Here is a 22539-nt window from a genome sequence, read left to right on the forward strand (position 1 = left end):
TGTGTCCCTCCCCCAGCCTCCAAACAAGCCATCAGAAGTCAGAAAATTACACACAGGTAAAAATCACAGAATGCCAGGTTGGGAAGGACCCCAAGGATCATCTGGTCCAACCTCTCTGGGTGATAGTGGAGCGGAAATGAGCTGGTCCAGCATCCTGTCAAGCTGGGTCTTAAATCTGACCAAGGTAGAGGAATCCACCACTTCCCTTAGGAGAGGATTCCAGTGTCTGACTAGATCAGCATCTACCACTAAACCCCAGCAGGTTTGGTTTGTTTTTTTTTCAACAAACACACCTGCTGCAAGACTTCAGGACTGAGCCAAGGCAGGACTTTGATGCTGTATTTAGGGAAGTCGTGAACAACTTTAAGCCGCTGCCCATGGTTGATCATACTTAGATTGCTCCTCAGGCCAGAGAGGTAAACCTTCCCATCTACAGAGATCAGGATATGGCTGGCTTTAACACTCCTGAAGAAAAAACAGAACACAAAACAACAGTAAAACATCAGTAAGATGTCAACAGCATGCTCCAAATGACTCTCAGTTTGGAGAGGCACTGCAAAGAGTTTTAGGCAAGCACAGCTAAGATGAATTTCTTTTACAGTCCACCCAATAAAAGTAGCAACCACTAAGACACTGAAAGTTCTGAAATCTTCTCTCACATCAAAAAGTTTACCAGAAAAGAACATGCTAAGGGGTGGAGATTGAGGCAGAAAGGGAAAGGGATTAAGCTTTAGTACTAAACAGAAATCCATGTTGCTAACACGTTCCACGTCTCTTGAGCTGCCACTGTCCCCTCTGCTCAGACAATGAGCAGTGCTTCTGAGGACTTCCAACAGAAAGGAAATTAATCATTCCTGGTTTGTTTCAATACCTATGTACATAGCCCATATGGTGGATGTAGTCAAGTGCTTTCAGTACTCCTTGGAGGATATATGCAATGGCCAGTTCACTCATCCCATCCATAAAATGGGTACAGATCAAATCTTTTGCAGAACCTAAAAATAAACAAACCACCTCTTCATTAGGCAGAAAAAACACCCCCCCAAGAAAACATCAATCACTACGACTGCCCTTCACAGAGTATGGTGGTCAAAAGTCTTAGGTCTTCCCTCTCCACCTACCATAGGCCATGAAAGATGTCACTACCCACAGTTCGTTGTCAGCTATGAATGTTGCTTTGTATGGTATGATATTAGGGTGGTTGAAGAGCTTGGAAACGTGAAGCTCCCCCTAGAACAAGAGAAGATCCTCTTGAGTTTTGGTTATGTCATTCCACTAGTAAATGGAGAAACAGGAACACAGCATTGCTAAGCACTGCTCTACCTGTCCTCTAATAACCCTGTGTTATGGTAGTAGAGGATTACCTGCAAGAAGGTGACCATTTCATTGGTGCAGGCCTCCAGGTTGACTCTTCTGATTGTAACATATTCTCCTGTGGGTTTATACCTGGCCAGGTTCACAACCATCAGGTCTTCAAAGCCTCTTCCTGAAAGAAAAGGCATTAAAGCTTCAGCAGCACTTCTCGAACCACACACTTCTGGTGAACTGCAGTCCTTGACACTCAAATCACCTTTCACACTCCTTTACTGAAACTATTTCTGGCCTTGTGAAAAAAAAAGAGAGAACTCATTGCATCAGATACAACCTTGGCATGCAGCCCATCAAGAGAACCCTCCCAGGCAGTAGTTCTATACTGTCTCTCAAGTTCAGAACTCAGGCAGAAGTAAAATTACTAGGCTACAGCTCCAGCAAGGGCAGGGCTCAGTTTCAGACTGCTTCTGCAGACTCTGTGCTTCACACTCAGTGTCCTTAACCCACCACATGCCTCTTGCAGTTGAAAGCCTTTAGGACTAGCATCTCCTTGTTTACTAAAGTGATTTAGCATCAAGGAGGACAGGCAACTACTGTCAAAAATAAGCAACCAAGAAAAGGACAATGAATTTGCTGAGTTATTTCCTTTGCAAAGCAGATTTCTGACCCTCCAAGCCCACTGGCAGCATTACCTATGATAGTGAGCAACTCATAGCAGCTGCTGTCGGGTAGGAAGTTGCTCATGGTGTCCCTCTTAGGGGCAGAAGCTATCGACTCGGAGCTCGCCTCATTTGTCTGGGGAGAAAAACAAGCAAGTCAGGTCAAAAGAAGTAAAGATCAGGTGCTGGATCACCTGCTCCTTATGTTATCATACACCTCAAAACAATAAGACACCAGTCTTACAGAAGAGAGAATTGTACTGCTGTTCAAATGACTTGAAATAGTTACATATCAGTTGAAACCCAGGAGATGCCTCATTTCAGAAGATCCAGACATCTGTGTTTCAAGACCTGTAACTGTGACAGGTAGGCTCTTCATTACTGTAAGCCACAATTTCTTTAGGAATATTTGGATAAAGCCAATTACTGTTCTCCAGGACAGCTCAAGCACTGGTTTATGTTAACTAATTTCCTCTCATCAATTACAAACTCCTTGTTGCCCGAGCAGAGGCCATCAAAGGAAAAGTATGTTGACAGCACTTGTCTGCACTGCAACAGTCAGAGTTCCTGTCTGATGCTGGGGCTCCTGCTTTTCAGCTGCTCACCTGTGGTAAGACCAGTGCAGCTGAAGCTGTTTAGCTGAATGGTAGAAGGGATGAACCAACGTAGCCCAAGATGTGAAGATCAGACACACATGAAAAGAGAAGCTCCAAATGAAAGCAAAAACTTAGCTGCAAAGCATTAGTGCTTACAGGGAGACCAAGCAAGGGAAAAAAGAGATCCCACAGCAGAAGGCAAGCAGCACTCTCAAGGCCATCAGCTCTTCACTACATCTGACAAAGAGCTCTCTGCTTTATTTACACACAGATCAAACTTTCCCAGCAGGATTCTGCAGAAGACAAAAACTTCACTGAACTTCTTGCAAGTTCCATTACACCTCCTAACTCCCTCCAGTTTTCAAAGTTACAATAATGTAACTAATGGCAAATCAAATGGATTTGGTGTCTAAGATCAGATTGAGTTAGCTCAGATTTCCAGCACATTAACTCTTCCTGACATTTGGAACTTCAGCTCATTTTTCCCACCTCATTCCTCATCAACTGCAACTGGCCTTTATCAGACCTTTTCTCATGGTACATGAGGCTGAAGAGGCTTCTGCATTTTCCTAGGGGGACAGCGAACTTTTTTCCCCATCACTGAAAGATGGAAACACAAGGACAGCTGAAAACCAAGGAACTTGCTGTTCTGCACTCAGTCCAGGGTAAACGTGGTGCAACAAGCACAGACATGAATTTGCCCTGAATTGCCTTTGTGTCCCTAGATGTGCTTTGTGCCCCTAGATGTGCTTTGTGCATAAGCTAATGGTCAAGCTTCCCAAATTCCAGCTGACTTTGGACAGCACACATTTGCCACTCTCTGCCTACCTTTGAAATAGGTGTATTTTTAAGTGAAGGGGAAGGACAAAACGTAAGAGCTGTGAACAGTGCTGTGGTGGAATTCCAGCTCAGCTGTAGCACAGCACCTCAATCCTATTTCAGGAGAGCTAAGCCCTGAGATTTCAGCAGTCCCAAATTCTTTTTCTCCTAGTCCCAGCACCATACAGTGCTGTTGCTCGGCCGAAAACAGGCAGCAACTCTCTTATTCAGCATTTCAAGCCTCTGTTTAAGATGCCTGTCAATTCTGATCTCAATTGTATAATTTCTTCTTCCAGCAATTTCACACAGTCCTGTCAACAGCAAGATTGCCAGGAGAGACACACAGGCAGATGGAAACCTCTGAAGCAGAAAGGCAGCACCAAGGAAATGAAAAGCAGGAGGCTCTGATAAGCAGCATTATGGAGCCATGACAGATGGTGAAACACTGAGCAACACGTAAGTGGTTTTGCTGTGTTAAAAGTCCACTCCAGATACAGCGTAAGCCAACAAAACAGATGCAAAAAAATCAAAATTAAATCCATTTAATATTATTAATGGTGTAGACTCTTTCAACAGGAATGGATAAACACTGTAAATTCCTCTTTGAAAACTCTTCCAGCACATCAGAGGTCTTCACTCACCTCTCTCCATGTTAGCAGTGGCCAGTAACTGAGTTAATACCAAAGAAGCTCTGCCAGAAATTTATTAACATCACACAGTTTTTAAAAAACAAACGTTAAACTGAAATGTCATCTATGAAATACTGCAAAAAAGCTCTTCTGTGGTTTCACACAGGACAGCTTTTGGTGTATGGTCCAAAGCAAAAGCAGCTGCAAAACAAAGTCACCTCTGACTGGTTTTATGGCATGATATTCATTAAGAGCCTTCCAGCTTGGTTGATCTGCTTTTAATTTGAGATAGATTTAACGGAATTACTCTTTGAAAGGCAGCTACTGCTAGAAATACCGTAAGAACATTGGTTATGGGGTGCTAGCAAGGACCTGCATTTGCCAAATGACAATTCTGAGTTAGGAAGAGGCAATGTTTCTTTTCTTACTCCCCACCTTCAGCAGAAGCAAGATTTGCCTCTCTCCAAATTATTAATCTTTTTCTACAGCCCTGCTGGGGAGAAGAAAAAAAAAGGCAAGCTTTATTTAGATGTAAAAAATCAAAATGAGAATCAGCAACACCACTGCAGAGGAGTCCAAACCCCAAGTGAATGCTTTTAACAAAGCCAAACCAGACACTGACCCCCACTTGCCCCTAGTCCAGCATATGCCTAGTGCTCAGAAGCTACAAAAAGGTGCGAATTTACTTGACTTTATACCACACACTCCATCTACAGCTCCTATTTTCAGCTTTGCTTGTGCCAGCAAATTATAGACACTGGCACAAAAATCAATTATAAGCAGCTTGAACTGACACAGTTATAATTAAATCACACTTAGTTAATGTTTGTAATTAGCTGAAACTCTGGCACCACGTGCACACAGAGATGCTGCAACAGTGTGGGCAGGTGCGAAATGATGCAGACAAACATATTCTATCATCAGCTTGTCTTAGCATTGCTCCATTTGAAGCAGACAGTGTGCAGCCAGGCTCTGCAGAACAAAGATACCATCACAATTAAGTTTTCAGCTGCCACAGTTTTGCTCTGTGTTCTGATCAGTCATTTCCTGTTTGCTGGTGCCTTTAGTTTGTCAGAGGCAAAGCTCTCTAAGCACGCACAGAATTGTCTCTGAAGTCAATTAAGCACTACATAATGTTTGGCTTTGATGTTGGAGCCTCTGTTGTGGCTGAGAAAAGAAAGCAGAACCAAGGTTTTCAGAAGGGAACGTTGGTTTTGAATGGCCAACGAAGTGTTTTGGGGCTATTTCCCACAAGTTCATAAACTAGCCTCTTGCTTTTATTCTAAAAGAGAGTTACAAGAGATGAGCATCTCTGGGGGATCAGCTCTAAGTCATCTTTAAAAAGAGACCCTTGGAGGGCTGGGGTGGGAGACACCACCACAAATAAAAATCCAAGAGATTAAAGTTTTGCCTGCTCACACCGAGGTTAAAGACCACACACCAAAATCTCCACTCCAGGGTGAAACCTGTTTCCACACTTGTAGAGCTGAATATAGAGATGAAATATAGAACTAAGGTAAAAGGAAGAAAAAAAAATTCAAACTTCCACAAGGAATAATCTCCATGCAATGAACCACAGCACCACAGCCTGCAAAAGTCACTTACTTTTCTCCGAGAGTCACCCGGAGGCTGCTCTGGAGTAAAGAAATTAATTGTTCACCAAGTTGTGTTCAACAGATACCCAATAAAAATAGAGTTGGAAATCTCAGTCAATAACCTGCATGACACTTTTTGTTACCAAAAATATATTTTTAACAGGCAAAGACATTTAACTTACAGATAAGGTTGCAGCACTAAAAATAACCCAACTGTAGTATGAGAATGGGAATTAGGTTCAAACTCTTTGTGTAGTCAACATAAATGGGACCAATCTTTTTTATTCTACCCCTAAATACATTCAAACACGACATCTTCTTTGTTTAATTATAGAAGAAAGTACCTGAAGTTTACTTAAAGCAGTGAAAATCCTTCTACTCCACCCAGAAGTTCAAGATCTAGACATGCCTCCTATGCTCTGCTTCCCATATCACTGACCAGGAATTCTGCATCCTAATAGGCAATTTTGTTTGATAAGCACAAAGCAGAATCACAGAATGTAAGGGGTCCTGAAAGATAATCCAGTCCAGCCCCCCCTGCCAGAGCAGGATCACCAGGGCAGGTCACACAGGAACTCATTTAGGTGGATTTAGAACGTCTCTGCAGAAGACTACACAACCTCTCTGGACAGCCTGCTCCAGGGCTCCAGCATCTTCACAGTGAAAAACTTTTTCCTTCTGTTCCCTTGGAACCTCCTCCAGCTTGCCCCTACTGCCCCTTGTCCTATCATTGGGCATCCCTGAGCAGAGCCTGGGTTCATCCTCCCAACACCGCCCTGCAGATCTTTATCAGCAGCGCTGAGGTCACCCCTCAGGCTCCTCTGCTCCAAGCTGCAGCTCCCTCAGCCTGTGCTCAGCCAGGATATGTTCCACTGCCTGCATCAGCTTCGTGGCTCTGTGCTGGGCTCTTTCAAGCATCTCCCTGAGGTCCTTCTTGAACTGTGGACACTATTCCAGATGCAGCCTCATAAGGACAGAGAAACCTGAGGGCTCCTGCAGGCACTCTGCAGAACCATCAACAGAGTTCCAAAATCTATTTGCACTCAGGAACTGGTAATTAAGCTGCCCAACCCCAAATCTCTACTTTGCATAGGGAAGGAAAAACAAAAAAGTGGTTATGCCAGGAAACACAGAATGCAAGGTCTGAAAATAGCTCTGCCAACCTGAAATGCGTTTCCAAGTAACTTAAAACCACAGCATAGTTCATGCTCGAATGGACCTTTGAGATCATCAAGTCCAACCGTAACTTGCCAGATTTTGGACACTTCCATATTAACTTTGCACAGTCAGCAAGCAGGCCTGGTGCTCCGACCAGATTCATTTGTCTCTTGACTGTTAAGATACAGATTTTCAAGCAAATTAACAGACCTTGCAACTAAGACAGAATATTTCTAACAGTGTCACCCAGGGAGAGGAAAACTTACCTCCAAACAATTCAAGCTCTCTTAAACCCTCAACAATGAACTTTTCAGACACCCACCGCTGAAAGGAAATGCCCCCCCCCCCCAGAGAATTAGTTATTCCATGCAGAGACAAGCTCCTTCTCCCCTTTCCCCACAAAAAGAAGAAAAGAATCACAGCACTTCAAGGATTCTACTGTGGTGTGAAACCAATTAGGTACAAGACCAGGGTTACATCCTTACTTTGGGCAAGGCTATTCTCTTCTCATGCCACCATCACGGCATGCACCCAGCAAGCAGGCAGGTGCTGCTGCTTTTCCTGCCCAGCATGCACTTGCAATATCATTAACACAGTTTTTTCATCATTCAAGTAAGAACCTTCACACATGCACATACAAGGAATAAAATAACAGACGTGACACAGCTCCCTTACATAGGCAAATAAAGTTGTTTAGATCTAAAATGTTTCAACTTAAATATTTTGGCTATATATCTATTCCTTGAATGCAAAACTGGGACATAAGTATTCCAGTGCTGTTATTCTCTTGCAGAATTCACGCTTCAAGCCCACAGCAAGCATTAGGTTTGAATCTGTGATTCAAAGAAATATATCTATGGGCACCCATAGCACACAGTAGAAAAAGCCATTTTAGGCTTGCAGAGTGTTGATCATAAGATTAAATAAAGAAGCACTCCCACGTTAGAACTGTCTGATTGGCTAAGAGGAAAAATAGCTTCTGTTGTTTAAGGTAAGGGAAGCCAGTCCTAGAAAGCACCAGTGAGCTTTTAGATGATGATTACTCCAAGTTCATATATAATAACATCAGTTTAAGGCATTAAAAGTGGTTTTCTCGCACGGAACTTCCTCACTTAGGAGTGCGGAACGAAACAAAGCTGCTTTGTTCAGCATTCCAAACCAAGTTTAGGGAAAACGGGCAGACAGAAGCTGTCGGTGCTGCGACGCTTTCAAAAGGCAGGCAGGGAGCGCCCGCATTCCCCCACTTTGTCTCCATTACAAGGCCCATGGTGAATCCTTCGCACCGCATAGGAAGGAGATGCAGTTGTGCAGGCAGTACATACTCCGGCGCGGGGTTTATGACCAGCGTCGAGCTCGGACAGGACCCCCCTGCCCCCAGCCCGTCGGAGACCCCAGGTGCTTTCTAGGAGGCGGCGCCGCCACAACTCCTCTGCACAAGCGCAAGGCTCTCTCCCGACATGCCGCCCTCTGAGGGAAGCTGGAAGGTGTTCAACACTCACCCTAATCCGCTCGGGTTTACTTACAAGAAAAGACATGGAATCCGCCTTTGTCTTACCACACGCAGCTCGGGAAAGGGACGGGCAACCTGCGGGGATAACAGCGGGTCACCGCCGAGCGCCTCGCCGCGCCGGGCAGCACTCATCCGACCCCGCCTGCCCACGGCCGGCAGCCCCAGGCCGGGAGGGTCCCACCGGAGCTGCCAGGGCCCGCGGCAGCGCCGTTAGGCAGCGACCTGCTGCCGCCGGCCCGGGCCGCTCACCCGCTCCTCCGGCTGCGGCCGCCGCTCGCCGGCAGGGACCTGCGCGCGTGACGCCAGCGCGCCGCCACGTCATGCAGCCCCCTGCGGCTCGCGGCGCGGCCATGACGTCACGCTTGCTGCTGCGAGCGGCGGGCGCCATGTCGGCTGCTCCCTTGGCGGCCAGCACAACCTGCCCGCCTCCGATGCTGCTGCAGCGCCTACGAGGCTCCGTCCGTAAGGGCGGGGAAGAAAACGTCGCTACCCAGTGCAACCTGGATAAGGAGACGCCTACTTCTGGCTGCTGCTTCTCCCTCTGCAACCACCAAGCTGAGAGGGAGCAGCTCCCGAGAAAGAATTCCAGCGTGGTGCAGGTTGAACAGAGCCCTGGAGAATCGTCTAGTCCTAAGCCTCTTCTAAAGGAGGGTCACCCAGAGCAGCTTTCCCAGGAGCACGATGGTGCACGGGGTTTGGAATCTCTCCAGGCTCTCTGCAGAGCCTGCTCCATGGCTCCAGCAGCCTCACACTAGTTTTCCCCTCACATTTGTCTGTCTCCGTCCGTGCCTCGTCCCTGTGCACCGCTGAAAGGAAGCTGGCGGCACCCTCTTGTCCCCTGGCCTTTAGCTCTTGCTGACCCTTCAGCAGAGCTCCAGGCTCAACAGGCCCAGGGCTCTCAGCCTCTCCTAAATCAATCCCACCACTGCTGCAGCAGAGGTAACGCAGGATAAAGGAGGGTTTGAGATTCGACTAAAGGAAAGGGACACAGAGTCCAGTCGAGTAAAGTAAAGCAGGTGGAGTGTTTCAATTCTATTTTACTCTTCATTAGATTCATTTTTTCAAGGTGAATGTTCATATTACAAAATTAGCTGCCATGGCCCACAGACATATGGGACTTCAGGAAAGCTGTCCATTTACTCAAAAGAGCACCAACTACTTATTTCCTTCCAAAAGAACCTTTGAAACAATACTGTTACCATCTTTAAATAGTGCTAAAATTTCACATAATCTACATTAGGCTTGGCTTTAAATTACGTTTTACCGACTGTTATAAAACTAACTCGTTTGCTCGGATCAGGTTACAGGCATCTGCATTTAAATCGGCGTGAAGTGCCCTATGCTGGAACAGGAAGTTTTAAGCAAGTGCTGCGGGAACAGCCGCTCATTTTATTGCCTCAGAACCAGGTTTACATGAAAGTATCAAAGAGGAAAATGCGAGACATTTCTCCCCACAAAACCCTTTAAAAGTCTGTTATAAGCAACAATAAAATTCCTTCTCAGCAGGAAGCATTTATAAAATGCAGAGCACGCTCAGTCAGCGAAGTGCTTGCACAGGGCACTCACTTCCTTCTCCCCCTTTCTACTGAAACCCCTGATCACTTACCAGATGAAGAGGATCAGTGTCCCCTGAAACATTTTAGCTTGCTTGGGAAAACTGAGACATCACAGGATCACAGGATGTCACGGGTTGGACGGGACCCAAAGCGATCATTGAGTCCAATGCCCTTGCCAGAGCAGGACCCCAATCTAGCTCAGGTCACAAAGGAACACATCCAGAGATAATTCACTGAATCTAGTTTCTGGCTGAAGTGAGCTAGGCAGCAGCTGCTCATATCAAGAGAAAAAAGGTTTTGGAGGAAAACTAGTCCAGCTAGAAACATTCAAGGAAAGCTCGTTGAAGCTGCTAACTCATCATGCACTCCTGAAGAAACACCACGCTGACATTACAGACTTCACATTGCATTAAGCTTGCAGCATTCAAAACCACAAGTAGGAAACTTCATCTATTCCATTTCTTTGTGTTTAAAACCCAGCTATGTGTTTTACACGTCCATCATGCCCCTAGGTGACCTAATAGTGTTTCAGTCCCTTGTTTCTTAAAAACAACAACAACAAGAAGAAGGCAGCAATCTATTCTACTGGGCTTAAATCCCTGAAGAATCCATACTATGTATGGAAGGTTCTATATTTTGTGCCTTTACAAGCCTGATGCAAATAAATGCACAATGTTTACTGTGCAGTTTTCCTCCCTGCATTTTTCCACCCTTTCCTCCTAATAACTAAACCCAAAGTTTAAAAATAAAGTATGAACATGTTGCCAGCAGACGTGGACAGGTTTACAATCTTCTGTTCTAAAGAACAAATGACAAAGAGCATTCAAAAATATTGCTTTTTTTCTTTTTTTTTTAAACAGACAAGTAGCAAAAAAAATGTATCCCACCTGGAGTGAAACTGCCAAGACAAAGCTTTCTACGAACACCTGCACGTTGCTGCAATACTTAAGTTACACCAATGCAAGGAACATTTCTCTGAATGGCTACTAGTGTCCAAAGAAGCAGAGAATTATGGAGTTCAGTAGATCTTTGTACCCTGTCGATTAGAACTCTGCAGGTGGCACTGAGATGCTTCTCACAAGGGAGTCACATCGCTTTCACTTTGATTTGCTTCATCTTCATCTGCTTCTTCTCCAGTTTCTTCTGCTCACGCCGCAGAGCAGCTTCCTGCAGGCAAGGACAGAGATAGGAGTGAACATGGCTGATTCTCCTCAAAGAGCAAACTGATCATCTCACAAGAGCCAGACAGAAAAAAGACCTTCAGCACTTGGCTTCACAGTTCCACCCAGATCATTGGGAGCCTTGGCATGTTTCCGAAGGCAACAGCATATGCTCTGAGTGTAATCTGCCTTCCCCCCAATAAGGACTCGAAGTTGGCCATCACTGGTGTACCCTCAGGCAGTCCTGGACAGACTGCAGGAGAAATTGGGCAGTAGCTGGCAATCATCCGAAACTCCACCTCACCTCCAGCCGCCGCTGCTTCTCAGGATCCTCTTCGTTCATGATCCGCTCCTTCTCTGCCCGTTTCTTCTCCTCCCTGCGAGACTGGGCAGCCTCCTGCCTTTGTACATGAGTCAGCTTAAGGAAGTTCTCTTCCACACGAGCTCTGTTCTTGTCAGCTTTTTGTTTACCCTTTTCACAGAGAAAAGCAAATGTGGTTAATGTGGATCTCCCCACCAGCAAGACGCAGTACTTCTAGTAGTCACATTGCAAACATAAGACTCTTAAGATGAGAGATCCAGTGGGAATGAATCCCTAGGATGTTCAGGAGACAGAGAATTACACACTACTCACTTCTCTGTTCAGACGGAACTTCTTTGCTTTGTCAATGGAGTAGATAACCATGCTCATGAGAGGCAGCAGAGACTCCATGTCCTTTGGGGAAGTGTTGCCTGACCCAGGCACTGGAACAAAGAATTTCTTGTTAATTCAGAGAGGTTGACAGGATTTTTCTGCTTGCTACAATGCCCTTTCCTTATTGCTCCTACCATCTGTGAAAGAAAGAACCTCTTATCCTCTTCTTTAGAAGGAAATAACCAACTAAGAGAGGCATTTAGCTTTGGAGATTCCATTTGGATTCCTCACACAGTGATAGGCACATCTCCCACACACAGTCCTTAGCTTTATTATCAGGGAACACAAACATAAGGGTTGAATTCAGGCTCTGACATCAGCTTCACTTGAAGCTATGGCTTTGAATTCTGAAGAGAACTATGGGCCTTTTCTAAAAGACTCCAAACAGGCTTGGTTTTTTTTCAAAGCAGAGTTAACCAGCTAACTGTGCAAGCTCAAACTGCAAGGTGTGTGGCTTAAAAAGTCACCTTCCAGTGGTGACCTAAGACACAGCAGTAGACATAAGAGTATAAACTACAATCAATAATGGTAAGATTGAGTATTTTTTTATGATGATGCCCTCAGTGTTCTTGCTGCCTTCCGTCTACTGGTTAAATCAATCAGTGATCTTGTTACATGCACTGAAAAAAAAAGTCCTATATTGTCTTCTGTAGATGACTTGCACAGAAAGCACATTCCCTAGCCACAACCCTCCTCCCTCCCAGTTATCTTACCATTAAATGTAAACAAAAGAGTCTTTTTAGTTTCGGGCAGTTTTGTAAGCTGACCCTCCCTGGTAGGAAAGAAAAAAGCGGTTGGAATGAGTGAGGACAGAGATATACAAAATGTATAACATCATGAAGCAGAACCTCGACAAGAACCAAGAGTCACTTGTGAACTACACATAAACAAGACTAAAATAAACAAGGTTAGAAACCTGGCTGTGGTGACCCAAAATTAAGTGCTAAACTATTCAGATTCCTGAAGTGTATTCTGAAAAGCACTGCAGTGAAAAGGTATCCTCACAGCACCACCAGCCAGTGTGAGAGTCAGAGGTCATTTGAGCCCCGAGAAGCCTGTGTATTTCAGCACCACTCAGCTTTATGCCCTGTTGTTATGCCCCAACAGATCTTCTACAAATACCAGTTAGGGAAAAACCCAACCATTTTCTAAAGAATTCAGCTCTGCACTGCCTCAAACCCTGCATGATTCTCACAGATGTCAGACCTGCACTTCACAGATAATAGAATCAGTCAGTTTGGTTGGAAAAGACCTTTAAGAGCATTGAGTCAGATTCTCTACCTCTGCCAAGGCTGGCGCTACACCATGTTTCTCAGCACATGTCTGCCCTTTTTAAACTCCTCCATGGATGGGGATTCAACCACCTCCCTGCAGAACCTGTTCCAGTGTTTAAGAAGCCTTTCAGTGAAGAAGTTTCTTCTAACATTTGACCTAAACCTCCCCTGGTGAAACCTGAAGCTGTTTCCTCTCATCATATCACTTGTTACTAGGAAGAAGAAACCAACTCCCACCTCACTCCAACCTCTTTTCAAAGAATTGTATAGAACAAGAAACTCTCTCCAAGATCCTCCAAAGCCCAGTTTCAGTACAGGGTACACATGCTGCTACCTTAGATTTAAACCAAAGTATGTTCCTTTTTTTTGGAGAACAACTTCAATTTTGATAAGGATCATTTATTAATATCCCTGTGAGCATAACGCACCCTTGCAAAAACCTACACAGTAATTCAGAGAAGATAAATCACCCACCACCAGGCAATTCTGAAGCAGCAGATAAAAGTGTCTCTAGACTAGGAGGCTCAGAGAAACAGAAGAGCCTCTGTGTGAGAAATGCATCTGTGCATTTCTCAGCAGAGCTGAGAATTGGCCTGAACACAAGTTCCCAAGCAATGGTTTCAACAGCAGCATGCTCAGCCCTGTGAGCTGGACACAGCAAACAACCTTCATGGTTTTATTTACACTGCAGACTTTCCTTAAATCTAGCTCTCAATGCACTCAAATAGCATCTGGGTTAATGTTCTCCTCCTGAAGTTATTTCTGGAGCCTCAAACTCTTAACACATCATACACTTCCAGTGGGATTACTCCATTGTCTTCCAGGCAGCTGCATACACTGTCACTGGCAGGTGTTGGCTGGAGTTTGTAGCTGCCCAAACTAAGACGTAAGCAGCCCACAAAACCAAATACTAAGGCAATACAACACCTTCACCTTCTCAACTACTGCAGCATTTGGAGCCACTGGGAGCGTATTTATTCTGTTTCACCTTTACTCCCTGTTTCTCTGTGTGCATTCCAACAGGCTTCACACTGCAAACAAGTCTGTCAGCCTCTATTTTGGTTGGTGTTATGATAGCTGCTGGGAGGAGAGATCAAATGCTGTACCTACTCTTGCATAAGTTTTGGACCGGAAAACTGGTCCGAGAATTGGACAGACTCAATCTTGTCAGCGTAGTGTGTGAGGAAATGTATCATCTGCAAGAGAAACTGGGGTTAGATCTTCCCAACACCAATCCATCTGCAGCCTGCCCACTCCACGTGGCTTTGCCAAAGCGTCTACATATATCGCTCAGACAACTGCTGTGCTCAGCTTGCCACAATGACACTGCAATTTAAACTGACAATATTTTTAGCTTTTGCTAGAATGGGCCTCAACGTGAGCAACTCAGATACCAGATACACAGCTCTCAGTTGGGATTTCCCAGTTCCTTTGAGAAGGTGTCAGATTTGAGGATCTGCACAAACACACCATCACCACCCTCCTTCAGACTGCCTGCTGAAGCTGTACTTCCAGGCTGTGAAAGGCAGTTTGAAATCTGCAGTTCAAGTCAGACTAACACTTGCTGTGTAAAAGGAATAAATATGTGCAAACTACATCCTTCTCCCAGTCCTTAAACTTCCTTAAGGGCTTGATTTTCCTAGCTCTCACTAGTGTCGTGGGCTTTCCTGCTGTTAACAGGAGATAAATGAGAACTGTTCTGCACAAGGGCCAGAGGTACCAGAGAGGATTTGTACTAATTGATTCAAGGTTACCTTAGCGTCCATCATTCCCTCTGTGACTTCCGCCATCTCCGACAAGATAGCCAGTGAATCTGGAAGCCCATATTTTGCACCAGACTTAGGTTTATCACTGCAGAACTCACTCTGTTTTAGAGATCAAGGGGAAATAATTAAACACAAGCTTCTAAGTATCTTATTCAGACTGAACTGTTTCAGCAGTGAGACCCCTAAAAGTATCTCAAAAAGTAGCTCAGTCACTCAGCCTGGCTGGGAACAGTTTAAGCACAAAGTAAAAGTGGGGTACCAACAGTATTTAAAAAGTTATTTCCCTTCAATAGTCAGGAGTTGAAGGAAAAAGAGAAACCAGATCTAAAACACCCATGCTGGTATGCTCAGAGAGGATGAAGGCATTTTGCTTACATTGTTTGCTGTCTGGCATCCCACCAATCACACTTCAGTACTGTGACCCGAGATAAGTTACAGAAGAAAAGATTCCCAAACCACTGCTTGTTATCACTGGATTCCGTGCAAGCCTCAGAGCTTGAGCATATGGAAGGTGTCCACTGCAGACCACATCATAGCAGATGACTTAGACCCAAACTTTCTATATCACATACTACCAATTAAGTTTACATTTCAGAGTCCCGGAATGTCAGCGGTTGGAAGTGACCTTGAAAGATTATCCAGCCCAACCTCCTTGCTAGAGCTGAATCACCTGGAGTAGGTCACACAGGAACACGTCCTGGAAGGTTCTGAATGTCTCTGAAGGAGGAGACTCCACAACCTCCCTGGGCACCCTGTTCCAGGGCTCAGTCATCCTCACAGTGAAAAAGCTTTACCTTCTGTTCCCATGGAACCTCCTCTGCTCCAGCTTATACCTATTGCTCCGTGTCCTGTCACTGGGCTTCACTGAGGAGCAGAGCCAGGATTCATCCTCCTGGCACTGCCCTTCATACCTTTGTCAACACGAATGAGGTCTGCCCTCAGTTAAAAAGTCTGAACTGCTGGAGGTGAAGTGACACTCATTTGTATCCTGACAATATATTTTAGCTTCCTCTCAGATGAATCACACACCAAAAGATGTAAGCTGGCTTCCAGTGCCTCTTTTCCAGTAGTTCTGCCAGCACCTGGCTAACTTCAGGTTTTTAATGGCATCAGACTTACATTCATTAGATAAAAAAGTCTTTTTCCCAGCCACAAATTCCCACAGGTAGGAACTTTTCAGCTGTTCTCAAGAAAATATACAACCTTCAGAACAGGATTTTCTACCCTATCATTTATCATGTCAGTGATCCCAAGGTGCACACATACCAGGTCCTGCATCTCCTTCTGAAGTCGTACCAGTGCTTTTCTGGTTCCTACAGCAAACACGTAGGTGTCCATATCTTCATCATTCATTGTTACTTTTATTTGCTGTGGGGCAGAAGGTTGTTAGCCCTTATCAGGTCAATACATTGTATTCTGCTTTCAGACCCCAGGCCAAATGGAAACTTGGGCCTTCTATGACTCTAATCCATAAGAGCAAAGACTGAGCAAGGCCATAGACAGATAAAATAAAGGCTGTGGATTTAAAGCTTCTCAATGTGACTTAAGGTGAGGTAGCTTTTTTAGTACACAGAGTGCATCCTCCTGTAATGCAGCAATGGGAATCTGTCGAGCAAATGAGTTTAAAGTAACTAGAGCTGCAAGCTCATGTGCTGTGCAGATATCCATTGCTGAAGAGCAATTGCCAATATCTAAATTATTATATATTATAAGCAGATGCAATTATAGGTGCACAGAAGAAGTATTCACAGTGCACATAGTTACTGTTCTTCCAAACATAACCCCTCTTGGCATTTTTCCACTTAAAAGCTTACTCTCCCCTCCACCAGCAAGGCAAAAAGTAGCATTACAGGATCCAGAGCAGCACAGCTCTATTAGGCAGACTGAACAAGTAGAACAATCATTGAGTATTTCTGACTGTAAAACTGCTTCTTACCAAGTTGAGGTCTTGAAGCATGATAGACTGTTCACAAAAATCACTCAAACAATAAACTCATAGATAAACCAACTTCCAGTCACCAGTAGTTTGTATTTCACAGGTGGAAAAGAAATGCAAGTTATTCTTGTCAATCATTTTGACAGTTACTGAACTGGAAGATACAGAATACTTGAGAAAGACACCTAGCAGGCCACTTGTGCATCACAAGAACAAATCAAAAGCAGCAGAGCAGAGCTAGAGGAATGCAATAGTTCATCACAGCTAATCTAGAGGGCTGAGTACATACCACTTGATCAGAAGCTGGCCTCATCATGCGGGCAAGGACATTCAGCAGGTCTTGTCTCTTGAGAAACTAAAAACACAGGTTTGTAAACACAGCACGAGAGTGAAGCACTTCACCAGCTGACACCAGTGGGGCTCAAGGAATAACAGGATATTGTTCCCTCGTGTTAGGGGGCAAACTAACACGTGGGGCTGCTCTATCTCAGGTGCAGAACTCTGTTCTTACTGTATTTCCTTGGAATTGCTGTTGGTCCATTCCTCCAACACTCCTAAGCCCCTCTAAATGACAGCTGTGCTCTTCAGGCTGTGATGTACTTCTGGTTTCTAGTATCTTTCTGTGCCTACTCTCCTGCCTGCTGTGGTGGGCAGAGTACAGCCCATAGGGATCTCTAGTCCAATCAGTCCTCCTTTCATGTGTTCAATCAGAGCTCTGTATCTGAATGTGAGCCAAAGGGGCAAGCTGGGACTCCTTGCTATTCACACCAGATGGAAAAGCTTCTAGAATCTGGAAAGTGGTTCCTGATAAACAGTGCTACAAAGTCCCCCATCCTTACCTTGAGCTGGATGAGCATTCCTTCACAGCACACCCTTCCAGAGCACCACAAGTTATAGATGTGTTCGTTTTCCTGGTTTAGTTTCCCAGTGCTTGTAGCTTCCTTATTGGTGCCATCATCCCCTGAGGAACACAACAAATAAATAGAACTGCAATGTGAAAATCACAGATGTACACACCAAAGTTCATCAGTAGGCTTAGAGCTCAGTAGTTGCTGAATTACTCCATTATCACTGCAATGGTTCTAAGTCATTTATACTACACCATAACCCAATTTCAGCACTAGAAGACTGCCACACTATCTCTCCACACCCAGAGCTGTCATCACTGCTATCATGCATCTGCCTAGGAAAGGTCACTCTCCACTGCAGCCTACATTTGGCTCTGAAATTAGCTTTAGTCACAAATTAAAAATGGATCCTAGTCATAATGGAACTCACCAACAAGAGCAAAGTTACTTTCTAGCAGCTCCCTGTGAGTATTGAACCATGCATGAGCCAGACGATTGTTTTTGTTCTTCCCAATGATGTAGTTCATAATGTAAGCAAGAAGACCTGTCACCATCAGGATCTCCATGTAATAACTCTCCCAGCTGTTCTGGAGGTGAGCAGGGACCTGTGGGAAGCAATCGAAACCAAATGAACAGATTCCATACATGATATGCAAAGTGCTGGAGAAGCTTCACCCCAAACATAGCAACAAGCTTCAAAAAGGCTCAGGACAAAGCTAAGCCTACTCAATGCGTTTGGCTCTGCTGGGACACAGTAATCACAGAGGAAACAACTGACAACAGCATTCCTAAAATACCTGGCTAAGCAAACTAAACACTTCTCTCTTCCAAGTGAGCCTATGCTAGCATGTCTCCCTCAGAGTGCCACCAGCCCAGCCTTTCAACCCACTGATTGTTTGAGCTCTACGTCCTGCCCCTCACAGCATTATCTGATCAGCGCCTAACTTCTGGTGGAATCCAAAGTGATACCAAATGGCATTTTCAGGATGCCAGCAAGAGCCACACACAGGCTGTGGGAGGAGCAGGGAAGCCTGACCTTGCCATCTTCAGAGAGTAATTAGTTGTTCTGTTACCACTGTATCACCCTTTAGCCAGAGAAGGAACCAAACCTTCACTTTCACTGCCAAGGCTAGGCACAATTCCTGAAAAGAGACCTCAGGGATAAAAATGCAGGTCTCAAGCACTTGATTGTTCTGTAAAAGACTCTCTTGGGAGGCAAGAAAAAAGTTGACTCAGGGTGGACAGAGGGACAGGCTTCAAAAACATCAAGAGTCAATTACTTGTCTGAAACTTTAGCCATCAACAAGCTAAAAATACACAGAGTTTAGCAGAAGCACATCATCATCACCACCTCAGATTCGTACTGACAAAGCACCCAAACCACCTGGGACATCTGCTTTTCCTCTCCATTAAATGGAGTTCACTGTTTCAGCTCCTCCACTCCTCCCCATAGTTATATGGGTAAAAGAAGCCAAGTTATATGCTGCTTTGATTAAAGCTGGAGTTCAGAAGGTCTGTTTTAATTAATAACCTCCTGATCCATACCCCAATTAACAATGCTCAATTTGAATACAGAATTGATCCAAGGACTGCAGTTCTGGCAGCTGAAAATAAACATCAAGAGACCAAAGGCACCTGCCTTGAAATTTTAATTCAAGAGTTGCAGCCTAAAGTAGTATAAACCCCAGAACTGTTCAGGCTGAAAAAGACCTTTAAGATCATCAGGTCCACCCAGTAACACAACACTACCAAATCACCACTAAACCACATCCCTCAGCACCATATCTACATAAAATACCTTCAGAGATGGGAACTCCATCAGCACCCTGGGCAACCCCTTCGAGGAAGAAATGGTTTCTTATTTCCAACCTAAACCTCCCCTGGCACAACTTGCAGCCATTTTCTCTCGTCCTATTGCTTGTTTCTTGGGAAAAGAAACCAACTCTCACCAGGCTCCAAAGTCCTTTCAGGGAGCTGTAGAGAGTAAGGTCTCCACTGACCCTCCTTTTTCTCCAGGCTGAACAAACCCAGTTCCCTCAGGCTCTAGACCCTTCATCAGCTTCATTGCTGCTCTCTGGACACAGAATACAGAACCAGTGCCGAAAGACACAGAACTGGGAGCTGGCACGCCTGGATTATGTTCTGCTGCTAACGTGTCACATTCTTTCAGGCATTCTTGCTCTCTACACTTCTCTGTTTCTGCACTCTCTTTTGTTAATTCCAACAGCAAATTCTGTCCTATTGTACATGTATACAGCAACAATGTCATTAGCATTAAAATAAACAGAAATACTTCTACCTACGTTAACTATTGTTATGGGCTCCTTATTTTTGCTATGAGATGCATCTGGTTTCTCTTCATAGCCTTCAAATTCCTCATCATCATAGGGTTCACTCTCAGTGTCACCTTCCTAAAGGACAAAAATAACAAACAGGCTGACAATCCAAAGCCTGGCAAGCAAAATCCAAGAAGAAAAAATGACAAAGATGTAGAAAGACTCTTAAGAAACACTGAGGAAGAGGATGAGGCATTACCTGTGCATCCGCATCATCAAAGTCTTCCTGATTCTCATCCTGACCTTCAAGCTCTACAGTGGCTTCTTCTTCATCATCTTCTGTAGTGATGATCCTCTGAGGAGACTCTGTGACTGCATCTTCATTAACATCTTCAAATTCAGCAAAATCATTATCATCATATTCCATAATGTCATCTCCATCCTCAAACTCATCATACTTTGCCAAAGAAAAACTCCATGGGATGAACAGGACAGCAATTAAAATATAGAAATTCTTCATTTTTCACTGAAAAAAAAATAGAATCCAACATTGCTAAAATGCCAAATCACACCTCAGGATGGAAGTGTGATTAAATTAAAAGCACAACCAGTCAGACCAGAAAGAAATCCCTTCCTGGTCCCACCATCTTCTTGCCTAAAGAAAATGAACACAAGAAGCAGCAGTTCTGAAATGAGGGTCTGGACTTGCTTGCTTGCAGCAGGAGCAGCTGAGGCACCAGTGAGTTTACATCTGGCCAAGCTGTTCAGATGAGCAAGCTCTGCAGGTGGAGATGTTCCACTACAAAACACAGTCAGCATTGCCAGCTCACTCTGGAGATCACTCGCTGTGCCTGTGCTCGTTATCAGTTAGCGACTAGACACAGTCAGATCAGTGAAAGGGGAATGACAGCACTACATCTTAAAATGTATTTAATTAATTTAGGCAGCAATGCTCCATTAGTTTAAATGCATTCATCTTTGACACTCTGGCCTGCATGCTCAGAATGAGGTCCCAAAACATCCAGCACTATTTCTGTTCTGAGACAAAGCTTCTGCTGTAAGCTCTACCAAAAAAAAAAATTGCACTGGGGCCCAAAACCAGGGCATGCTGTGGTTTACGAGACCACAGACCTACCAGAAACCTGTAGTTTGTTAATCTCTTTTGGCCCTCATCTTCCTCTGCCTGATCTCAAACCAGTCCCAGTCTCCCATGCAGCCTGTGGAGTCCACCATCACCAAGGTCCAAACCCAAAGCCTGATCGAGCAGCAGCGGCCCTGCTCCCCCATTTCACCAGTGCCTGTGGAGGATCAGACTCGGCAGCAAGACTCATTCTGCTCCCTCACAGAAGCAGATCCGAGTGAGAACTTGAATGTTAGTGTTCTCTTAAAAACTTGAAATAGAAATTATTTGTTCCCAAACTAGACCATCACTCCTCTGAGTGCCACACATAGGGAACTCACTGCTACACGTGACAAGGACAGCTAAACACCTGTCAAAGGCTCCCCATGCTAGCAAAAGCCCGAGCATAACATGTTCAGAGACCATTAATCAGGACTGAAATACACCAATTCAGCACGTTGTTCAAGCATGTCACAGTTTTGGATGAGATTAAACAAAAACCCCATACTCTATTCAAGGACAGAGTTTGCATTAAGAGGTTAAAAACACTACTGCAGCGGAGCGACCGCCCAATGCCAACAGCTTCACAGTACGAATTTCGAGACTATTTCAGTGCCTCCACTTTCAGAAGACCCTACAACTCCCTAAAGCTTTATGTAAAAAGAACTTCTGCAGCCAGTTCCAAAGAGGGAGCTGAACTAGAGATGAGGGGAAACCTGAGCAGTCCTAACTCAGCGGCTTGTCAGAGCAGAACGGGTTCTAAGCACAGACACCGTGACAAGCCTTCCCGCATCCACACGACACCGACCTCCCCTTGCAAGAGTCCGTTCATCCACCGAGCCCCACACAGGCGGCAGGGAGGGGAGAGGTGCTGGGCCGGGCCGCACCGCGACTCACCTAAAGCGGGGACACCCACAGCAGGTGCTACCAGGGATCCGGGCACACGCCTGCGCTCCCAGCTTCTTCTAGGGGCACAAGTCAAGGTTATCGAGACTAAGATTCGCTCCGCCGCCGCGGGACGCAGGCCCCGTTCCTTGCCCCACACACCCGACTCCCCACAGCCCTGCTCACCCTTCCCCGCTCTCACCCCTGGAAGAGTGCGTGGAGCCCCAGGCTCTCCCACTGCCACTGTCAGCACCGCCTGCTCCCGCGGGGCACAGCAGAGGCCCCGCACAAGCGCTGCCCTCAGGTCCAGGCCGCCCCTCGCGGGAAAACTATGGGGCCGAAACCGGCCCGTAAGGGACAGTGGGGAAGGTCAAAGCTCGCCCGTTCGCCCCAGGGAGGCAGCGGCGGGATGTGGCAGCCCCGGCTGGGCTCAGGGCTGTCGTCGCGGAGGTTCGAGACCGGCCCGGGACCGCGTTATCTGAGTCACGCCGCGGCGCCGCCGCCGACCAGGCCTGACCCTCGCCCTGCGCTGGGTGCCCGCGGCCGCAGGCAGCGCGCGCTGCGTGCTCGGCGTGGCGGAGGCATGCGCACTGCGCGCGGGGCCGTGCGTACGTGACCGGGAGCGGGCGGCGGCAGAGGCAGCCTCAGCCGGGCCCGGACACTCCCTGCAGAGCCCTGAGGCCACCAGCGAGAGCGAGCCCAGAGCGCCCATGCTTGCCCACTTCCACCACCGCTCTCCGCCTGCGC

The 22539-nt window shown here is 45.7% G+C and overlaps 2 protein-coding genes across 9 annotated transcripts in view; both read right to left on the reverse strand.

Moving 5' to 3' along the window:
* The window catches only part of STRADA (STE20 related adaptor alpha), a 13447-nt gene extending 4752 nt beyond the window's left edge, over window positions 1-8695 (reverse strand). The window contains exons 1-9 of one of the 6 annotated variants that reach the window (XM_064174150.1): window positions 8527-8695; window positions 8267-8352; window positions 7034-7091; window positions 5620-5648; window positions 2004-2106; window positions 1365-1486; window positions 1122-1230; window positions 872-995; window positions 294-465 (exon numbers count right to left, since the gene is read on the reverse strand). In XM_064174150.1, coding sequence (XP_064030220.1) covers window positions 294-465; window positions 872-995; window positions 1122-1230; window positions 1365-1486; window positions 2004-2106; window positions 5620-5648; window positions 7034-7091; window positions 8267-8352; window positions 8527-8665 — 942 coding nt within the window. In that variant the 5' untranslated portion in view covers window positions 8666-8695. The other 5 variants (XM_064174148.1, XM_064174147.1, XM_064174149.1 and 2 more) reach the window with 5 other exon arrangements.
* Window positions 8696-9296: 601 nt separating this feature from the next.
* On the reverse strand, window positions 9297-22483 carry CCDC47 (coiled-coil domain containing 47). Of its 3 annotated transcripts, XM_064174665.1 has the most exons (14): window positions 21995-22483; window positions 21805-21872; window positions 20047-20313; window positions 19815-19922; window positions 17942-18116; window positions 17503-17624; window positions 16953-17018; window positions 15994-16095; window positions 14716-14826; window positions 14072-14157; window positions 12401-12459; window positions 11628-11737; window positions 11298-11465; window positions 9297-11000 (listed from the first exon to the last, which is right to left on the reverse strand). In XM_064174665.1, exons 3-14 carry the CDS (start codon window positions 20305-20307, stop codon window positions 10920-10922), a joined length of 1449 nt encoding a protein of 482 aa, XP_064030735.1. In that variant the 5' UTR covers window positions 20308-20313; window positions 21805-21872; window positions 21995-22483; the 3' UTR covers window positions 9297-10919. The 3 variants fall into 3 exon arrangements, with proteins under 3 accessions (XP_064030735.1, XP_064030737.1, XP_064030736.1); XM_064174667.1 differs by lacking the exon at window positions 21805-21872; XM_064174666.1 differs by lacking the exon at window positions 21995-22483 and having other exon boundaries at window positions 21805-21951.
* Between the last annotated feature and the right edge of the window lie 56 nt (window positions 22484-22539).

The sequence above is a fragment of the Pogoniulus pusillus genome, chromosome 40, assembly GCF_015220805.1.
Source record: "Pogoniulus pusillus isolate bPogPus1 chromosome 40, bPogPus1.pri, whole genome shotgun sequence".
NCBI classification, from domain to species: domain Eukaryota; kingdom Metazoa; phylum Chordata; class Aves; order Piciformes; family Lybiidae; genus Pogoniulus; species Pogoniulus pusillus.

Bases quoted from the DNA above. Each gene is read 5' to 3' on its own strand.
- CCDC47 (XM_064174667.1), bottom strand. From the start codon at position 20,307: ATGAAGAATTTCTATATTTTAATTGCTGTCCTGTTCATCCCATGGAGT. The intron at 19,923-20,046 runs GTAATGCCTCAT...TTTGTCCTTTAG, and splicing joins TTGATGATGCGGATGCACAG to GAAGGTGACACTGAGAGTGA. The intron at 17,625-17,941 runs GTGAGTTCCATT...TGTGTTCCTCAG, and splicing joins AAGTAACTTTGCTCTTGTTG to GGGATGATGGCACCAATAAG.